At 46.8% G+C, this 8,904-nt stretch overlaps 1 protein-coding gene across 1 annotated transcript; it reads right to left on the reverse strand.

Moving 5' to 3' along the window:
• Positions 1-1,978: 1,978 nt before the first annotated feature.
• Positions 1,979-5,852, reverse strand: LOC127312751 (uncharacterized). The gene is made up of 3 exons (XM_051343296.2): positions 5,638-5,852; positions 4,303-4,638; positions 1,979-4,221 (listed from the first exon to the last, which is right to left on the reverse strand). The coding sequence occupies exons 2-3, from the start codon at positions 4,623-4,625 to the stop codon at positions 2,199-2,201; spliced, it is 2,346 nt and encodes a 781-aa protein (XP_051199256.1). The 5' UTR covers positions 4,626-4,638; positions 5,638-5,852; the 3' UTR covers positions 1,979-2,198.
• Between the last annotated feature and the right edge of the window lie 3,052 nt (positions 5,853-8,904).

The raw sequence follows: 8,904 nt of genomic DNA on the forward strand, positions 1-8,904 counted from the left end.
AAAGACCTCTTAAAATTCAATATCAGTCTTATGTGCAAGTGATGGTGGAAAGCTGAATCTGGTGCTGGTCCTTGGCATGATTTTATGAATAAGAAATATCTGAGAGATGCTGGTGTCTTTTACTCAAAAAGCAGACCTGGTGACTCTCCCCTGTGGGTAGATATGCAGAAAGTAAGAGAGATTTATTTGTTTGGCAGATGGATGCAGGTGGGGGATGGAAAACTGACAAGTTTTTGGTGTGATGCCTGGTGTGGAATTAATCCTTTGAAAGAGTACTTCCCTGAATTTTTTCCAAATTTGCAATGAACAAAGTGTTACAGTTGCTGATGCTGCTGCCCTTGGTTGGAACTTCTCCTTTAGGAGATACTTATCCCCTGATTTGATTGTTCAAGTTCATGGGTTGCTGGAGATTGTGAGACAGACGGTCTTATCCCAGGGGAAAGATAAGCGCTTCTGGAAATGGACAAAAAATGTGATTTACTCTGTAAAATCAATGTACAATCACTTGTGCAGGAATGAGACTGATAGATCCTTCAAACATTTATGGAAAAATAAGATTCAACTGAAGATAAAGATATGGTTATGGTTGATCTGGCATAATGCAATTGCAACTAAAGATGATTTGCTGAAGAGGAACTGGGCTGGAAATGCCAACTGTCAGGTTTGTCATCGGAATGAAACCATATCACATCTCTTTTTTTTGAATGTGCAGCAACAAAATATGTATGGAGCAATGTGGCTATGAGTGTTGGGGCAACTGATAGATTTGGAAGCTTCACTCAATTTTTCGGTGGTTTCCTCGCTTAGTACCTGCTAGGTGAAATGTACAAATTGCTGGACTGGATACAATATCTTGGTCTATTTGGAAACTTCGAAATAGAGCCTGTTTTGAGAAAAAATTGATAAAATCTCCTAATGAACTAATCCGTTTTTTCCGATATTTTTATGAATTACTTGGCAGGTCTCCATAATTCACCTGATGCAGAAAACATCAAAGCTGGCGCTGACAACTTGCTTCGTCTTGCGGCTGCTGCTGCTGCTGCCACCACCTCCTCAGCGACTGAAGGGAGGCCTGCTAGGAGAACCCGATGATTACCGATGAAGCAATGGAAGATCCTAGTGTGGAGGACATGGAGACGGATGATGCCGATGCCTAACTTGCTCTTGATGATGATGCTGTTACAAAGTCGAGCTCCTGCTGCTGCCGTTGATGGTTTGATGATACTAACGCCTACCTTGTCTAAAAGCATCTCCACTCGTCTCCCCGAGAAACCCCCGACGAGCCGTTTTTTACATCCGGACGGCGAAAAACGACCCAATCGCGCCCCCAGGTTCTCATTTTCGTCCGGAAAACGGCCTAATTTCGTCCGGACTCCCCGGGCCATCCTCGGTTTCCCGGGGATCTCTCGGGGACTCCGGATGGAGCAAAACCAACCGTCCACGCCCACGTGTCTCCTCTTTCGTCCGGACTCTCCGGGCCATCCTTTTTTTCCCCGAGAAACGCCGCTTGAGGAGCACACGACTGAAAATATACTGCCCCCCATGCCAAAAATTGATCCAATCCGGACGAAAATTTCGCCGGATTTGGCCGTGGGGAGCGCCAACGAGTGGGGATGCTCTAATGTTGTGCTGGCCTGTTAGTTTATCGCCGGATGTAAACTTTTAAGGTTCCTTCCGCCCTGTAATATCATTATAACGCTAGCAGTAGGCGGCGTTCCCCCTCTCTGCTGTTTTCTTTTGCTTTTGTTTTCGTTATCTCTTGATAATGAAAATCGATTCCATGGTTGGGTCGTTTGGAAAAAAAAAAGCTAGTTCAGGCATAGCAGGTAGAATACACGAGCAGTTACAAACTGCATTTTAAGTGCCCCTGAAAAAGTAACTTTGACCTTATGACGTATTCCTTGCCTTGCTAGAAATGATAAGGCAGCCACACAGCAGGAGGAACGGTAAATACAACAATAGACCGGGCTCCAGAATATAGCAGAATAATTTCCAAAGCTTTCTCTAATGGTGGTGTCCATCACACAAGGTTTAATTTACGAACTGAATGTTGTCAGCCTAAATACAGCAGCGAATACGACAAGTTCACGAAGCAATTTGAGCTACAGTCAACAGCTACGGCATCTATATTACAGCTTACTCAGAGAAAGAAATAGCACCAATTTCCTTACAGGGAACATCAAGAGCAACTCTCCACCTTAACTGTGTACATCGGAGAGGGAGAGTTCAGCTGGTGGTGAGGCCTCGGAGAGGGAGAGCTCAGCTGATGGTACGGCCTCGCAGAGGGCAAGCTCAGCTGATGGTACGGCCTCGGGGAGGGTGAGCTCAGCTGGTGGTATGGCCTCGGGGAGGGCGAGCTCAGATGATGGCAAGGCTTCGCCGCTGATAGGAATCTTGCAAGTTGCTTTGTTGTGACCATACCCTTTGCATCTGCTGCAGCGCACTCCCCTTTTAACTGTGATGCGTGGATCAGCAGGTTTCTCTTTCGGCCTGCCAACCTGCCGCCGAGTTCGCAATGGGAATGCGTATGTCGCTGGACTCTGCGACGGATCCGTTATTGCAGTAGAAGGCAAAACAGCATCAGGTATCGGATTTATGGACAAGGCATACGTCAACCGGTAGCTTTCAGTCGTGAAATACTTCACACAGTAGTCATATGCATACTGCCCAGTGCGCTCAAATACTGCCATTGCATGCATGCATGGCAGCCCAGAAACATGCCACTTTCGGCAGGTGCAGTCACACATGTCCATGTTGACAACATTAACTGAATCATCGCACACCTTAAACAAATTACCATCTCCATCGCTTTCTGAGGGCGTAACACTGAGTGAATGAGCTTTGCTGAGCTCTTCCTGCAATTTATGGTTCGCTGCAGGCGTTAATACCCCAGCCCATTCATTAGAAGACTCTCTGCGTGTGTACATCATCTCCATGAGCTTGCATCTTATCGTGTCAACTAACTGCACAACTGAAAGCTCATATCTTGAGGGCATCCACTCGACAATAGTGTTGGAAATATTGCAGGAGTACTGACCGTAACGTGACCCCTTGAAATGGGCATCTGACCACCGCTCAGGTTTGATCTCCAAAAGCCATTCAGCAAGCTTCTCAGATTCAACTTTAATTTGTCCCATATGCTGATCAAACTCGTCAACTGTGCATGAATAAATGGCTTTCTTAAGAAGCTCAACCAAGGCATCTCTTACTTCTTCAGTCCATGCATCGTCCAGCTGCATCTTAAATTCTTCAATAAGAAAGTCCATGCAGTATCCATGATGACTGTCAGGGAAAACCAGAGGTACTTCATCCCATAGTCCACTTTCTCCATTAGATATGAATGTTATAGCACGAGATGCTGACAGCGAAGATTTTAGATGCTCAAGAAACCAGTGCCAATTTTCACGGTTCTCAGCATCCACTACAGAGAATGCAACTGGGAACACATCACCTTCCCCATCAACTGAAGTAGCAGTCAATAACTTCCACTTGTTATTTGGTTTTGGAGACACTGCATCAAGGAAAAGGAGTGGCCTGCACCCATGCTCAAAACCATGAAGCGATGCATTGAAGGCAACAAAGAAACAGAATTTTGAATCTTCCATAGTCACTACTGTTGCGACGCTTCCAGGGTTTGTATCTTTAATCCTTTCACAAAACAAAGGTAGCTGGATGCATGCCTCCTCATGTGAGCTATAAAGTTCTCTCTGAGCAATTGTTCTTCCACGCCAAGCCTGTGAGTAATTTAGGCACAGTCCATACTCCTGTTGAAGATCTTTGGCGATATCTCTTGGCCTGTAGTTTGGGCTATCACGTAGCTTTTCTTTTATAACACTAGCAACCCATCGCTGTGACGCCAAACGATGACTTTTGACTGTTTCAGTTTCACAGGTGTGGCTTTCAGATATTTTCTTGATCATGAAACTGTTCTTGGCAGGACACTTGGAAGCATGTATCCGCCATGTGCAATCTTCACCAGTACATTCGGCAGTAACACGAGATGCGTCGTTCTTGATAAATCTGTAATGAAACTTATGTGCAATGGCATACTTATGCAAGGCATCACGGAAATCCTTAGGACCTTCAAATACCTGGCCAACTCCAGTGATCACATCCTTCCAAGCTGCACACACTTTTTGCCTCTTAGACCCATCAGGAGTCGTTGGAACACTGGCAGGTTCATCTACAGGAGTGCCCGAGTCAGCATCAACGCTCAATGCCCTGCAAATATTTCTATTGTCATTTCGGCAATGCAATGGACAAAAACAATTGATGTTCAGACAGAGAGAGAGAGAGAGGTACCTGTTGTCGACCTTTTTTATGACATAAATGTACGTCGTCTCCGACTCTGCATGGAATTCAACCATGCGACGCAGGTCCTTGTCATTGGAAATAGAAATCAAGGTTCTGTTGTTCCTTGGAAGGAAATACTTGAACAAGAACTGGTCGACTTTGAGATTGTTAAGCGTCGAAGATATCTCGTGCATAAATGCAAGAAAAGTCCAGTCACTTTTGACAAGCATCGCATGCGCCTCTCCGCCAGAATAGGACATATTCCCATCAGCATCTGTGGTGAACTCTCCACCTAGCTGAAGAACAGCCACAATTTGTGCCCCCTTCCCCATGAGTGCCAGCTCCCTAGAAAGATGAAATGAATGCAGAAATTAGGCAATTGTGGTAAGTTGAAGAGCATTTCAGTACTTAAATGAATCTATTCAGCCAGAGAGGTAACTTTGCTTAGTAGTAGCCTAGATAGTTGTTTCAGCAATTTAAAGAATACAGGATTGCTCCAACAGAATAAGTTTGATTAGGTAATAATGTTGAGAGGGTAATTTTCTTTCCTTTTTGCGAAGATGAAATGAAGACGGAAATCAGGTAACTGCCATAAGTTGAACAGAATTTCATTAAATAAATTAGTTTTTCAGCCAGAGAGGTAACTTTGCTTAGTAGTTGCCTAGTTGGTGGTTTCAGCAAATTCTAGAATACAGGATTTCCCCAACGGAACAGTTTAATTCGAGGTTTTCAAAAAACAAGCCACTGCAGTTTCTATGAGAAAACATTACAGGGATGTAAATGGTTTACCTGTGACTCTGGAATTCAGCCCAATTAGGTAATAATGTTCAGAGGGTAATTTTCTTTCCTTTTTGCGATGAGACAAAAGGGGACTTAACTGATCTGATGTGTGTTGAAGCATGATCTAGTTGGCGGGGTGGTCTGGCAGTAAGGGCCATATCCAAGCAAACTAGCTACTCCAGTTCAGATGTCGCTACTAGCTCCATAAAACAGGAGCTTGTGCAGTTGAAGATGCATAACATATTATCTGATTTCAGGGCAGAGCAATTCACGAAGTTGTTGCCAGAACCGTACTCCTACCCAAGTGACAACTCAAAACAGGGGTGACGTTCGAGCAAGGCGAAGCAAGGAAAACGCCTTACGCTAAGCGAACCAGAAGGCTACTCCAGCACATGAACGCGATGAGCTACAGAGCAGGAAGTAACGAAATTGTACGAAACGAAATCATCTGAATTGGCCTGGTTTTCACACTAACCTAACCGTCACAATTGCAAGCAGACAGTATCAGCAGCAAATTGTAAGGACCAATCCGCGCTTCAAAGGCAGGTGGGCATGAAGATTTACCGGGAAGAGATTCACGGCCTGTGTGGCAGGGTCCCTGCTGCCCGAAGCAAGAAACCTCGGGCGAGCGGGGCGCTTCGCGTGCGGCGGGCGAGGGGTGGAGGAGGATGGCCGGCGGCGTGGGTGGCTTGCTGACCGGCGGCCGCGAGCGCAACTCCCCGGGAGGACTCGAGAGATAAGGCGCGGTGTGTGAGTCTGGATCTAGGGTTTCTGCGGTTGGCCCTACCTGTCATGCGCCCGCACTGACACACCGTGGGTACGTTGATGACTTCACGCGCACGTGCGGCGTGCGTGCGTGCTGTGCGGTTCGTTCGATCCGACGGCCGGTTTGGATATCGGAAGTTCGGAACCTCGGCACTGGCTTTTTCTTTTTCTTTTGATTAAATTCTCGGCACTCGAAAATAATAAACAGCTTCCGGTGGCCCACACCGAAGCACCACGCCGGGCCGTGCAGGTTCCGTGTCATGGGTATTCGGCCCATCCCAGGTTCGACCGAGCCATGGAGCGTGGAGGGGTGGCCAAAATCGGTGATTCCTATTTGGCGCGCGTTGCGTCCGTTAGCGGGTCGACGCATACCCGTCTGACGTGGGCATTACCCTTCAGATAACCGTTATTGTGCTAATCCATGCGGTCCAACTAGAGGCCCATGAAGACACTCGATGGCAAGGTGGACCACTACGTCGGTGCCAAAGGAGATTCCTTGAAGAACAAAACGAAAAATATAAGGAAAGTTTAGGACTAGGACCCTTTGTAACCTAGTCGTACCCGGACAGATCTCTTGGGACCTGGCTCCCTATATAAGGGCCAGGAGAGGGGCTGCCGAGGACACACGCAATCTGAGCAATCATACCCACCATAAGCCTAGAGCTAGGTCTGTGCCGAACTTAGCCTCTCGACGAGATCACAGCCGAAACCTTCGGCACCCCATTGTAACCCGATATTTTCATAATCAATATCAGACAGGCAGGACGTAAGGGTTTTACCTCATCGATGGCCCCGAACCTGGGTAAATCGCTTTCCCCGCTTGTTTGATAACCGATGTCTCGTGTTAGCCTACAGGATTCCATCTACCCTAAGCCCCAAACGGAAGGCATTGCCGAGGAGTACCCTCGACAATTGGCGCCGTCTGTGGGAACCCTGTTGGCACAAGATCCGTCATCGGAAGATCCAGCTATGTCGTTGGCAGCTTCGTCGACGCCGTCGGCATCACCAAGCTCGGGGAGTCCGATCCGATTCGGTTCCTACGAGTTTACCCCGCACAGCGACTCTTCCCGTTCAACTTTCTTGGGTCTACAAGGAAACCTGGGTATGTCGTTCGGGAGCGTCCACTGTAACGTCAACGCAGAGGGAGTTCTTCGGTTGCTGGAGCCATTCGTCCCTAGATCAGCAAAGAAATTGTCACCACCGGCCGAAGGATCGATCATGTCGCCATCGATTGATCTTTCAGCTGGCTTAACAGACTTGACGAGTTCGTCTCCACCATCGACCCCTCGGTCGGTGACTTCAATGTCGGTTGGATCCGATGATCCCATATCATCGGATATGACCTCGTACTACTGTCTGAACTGCGACACCGGGCAGGGATTGGGATCAAGTGACACACCGTTCGTCTGCAGCGCCAGATATTCGTCGGGAGAGGATAGTGTCGACAGCGTTGTCAGGACAACCACCTGGAAGACAGCGCGTCATCAAGTCTATGCTACCAATAACGTCGGAAACGCGGGGAATGGAGGAGTCGAAGGAGATCGCACCCCCCGCTCCAGCAGGCGACGCAACTTTGAAAATAGTGCAGTAACAACAACAGCGATTACACCATCGCGGAGGAAGAATGGGCGGTAGCCCGGGCAGCTGTATTCAACAATACGCCACTTCCCGCCGGAACTTCGGTTGGAACCCTTAATGCCTATCGCTCTATCTTGGAGAAAAATCGGGAGCGACTATCGAACGAGTAGGCCACCCTCGAACGACGTCTGATAGCAGCAGACCAATCTAGTGAACGGCGGAGGGGCTCACGAGGAAGCGCGTCCCGAAGTAGCCAAGGCGCAGGAAAGCATCGATCAAGTTTGTCCCGACTTTCGGAGGACGATGCTAGAGAAATAACATCAAACCTATCTAAGTCCTTCATGACCACAGACACTACGGGTATGTTAAGGCTAAAAACCGTTGAAGGAGCAACCGCCAACCTCGCGGCATACCTCATTAACCAATGACCCGAAGGTTCTATGGCTCAAGCCCATTGAGGTGCACTAGAAAGCCTGGCAATCCTGGGAGACAGTCTGGTTCCACGAAAGGAAAAATCCACGCTTCAAGCCAGCGGCTCGAAGCACCGTTCAAGGGACGCCCGAGACGAAATCATCCAGAGTAGAATCGACAAAGTAATGACCCACAAGTATAGGGGGTGTATCGTAGTACTTTCGATAAATAAGAGTGTCGAACCCAACGAGGAGCAGAAGGTGTTGACAAACAGTTTCGATGAAGGATTCACTGTAAATGCTCACAGACAAGTTTTCAGGAGGTTTTGATATAGCAGATAAAAAAATACAAGTAAGTAAAGTGCGAGAATAATAATTGCATCAAGTGGCCCAATCCTTTTTAGCACAAAGGACAAGCCGGTTTATTTACTTATGATTACCAAACGTTCTTGAGGACATACGGGAATTTAGTCTAGTGCTTTCGCTTCATATAGTTGATTAATCTTCATTGTTTTGATAAGTGTTGTGTGGGTGAACCTATGCTAATGCACCGCCCTTCCTAGGACTAATACATACTTGTGATTAAACCTCTTGCAAGCATCCGCAAATACAAGAAAGTAATTAAGATAAATCTAACCACAGCCTTAAACTCTGAGATCCTGCTATCCCTCATGCATCGATATACTAACAGGGGTTTAGGTTGCTGTCACTCCGGCAACCCCACAATTAGCAAACGAATACAAGATGCATTCCCCTAGGCCCATAAAGGTGAAGTATCATGTAGTCGACGTTCACATGACACCACTAGAAGAACAACACCACAACTTAAATATAAAACCATTAAATATTACTCAACATAGTTCACTACTAACATTTAGACTTCACCCATGTCCTCAAGAACTAAACGAACTACTCACAAGACATTATATGGAACATGATCAAAGGTGATATGATGATGGATAACAATCTGAACATAAACCTTGATTCAACGTTTCACTCAATAGCATCAATAACAAGGAGTAATTAACACCGGGAGAGTTTCCCCTATGAAATACTCAAGATTCAACCCTAGATGTTA

Source organism: Lolium perenne, chromosome 7 (genome assembly GCF_019359855.2).
Source record: "Lolium perenne isolate Kyuss_39 chromosome 7, Kyuss_2.0, whole genome shotgun sequence".
Taxonomy (NCBI): Eukaryota; Viridiplantae; Streptophyta; class Magnoliopsida; order Poales; family Poaceae; genus Lolium; species Lolium perenne.

Excerpts from the sequence above, each read along its gene's own strand:
- LOC127312751 (XM_051343296.2), bottom strand. The coding sequence starts at position 4,625 with ATGGGGAAGGGGGCACAAATTGTGGCTGTTCTTCAGCTAGGTGGAGAG. Across the intron at positions 4,222-4,302 it reads ATAAAAAAGGTCGACAACAG|GGCATTGAGCGTTGATGCTG; the intron begins GTACCTCTCTCT and ends AAATATTTGCAG.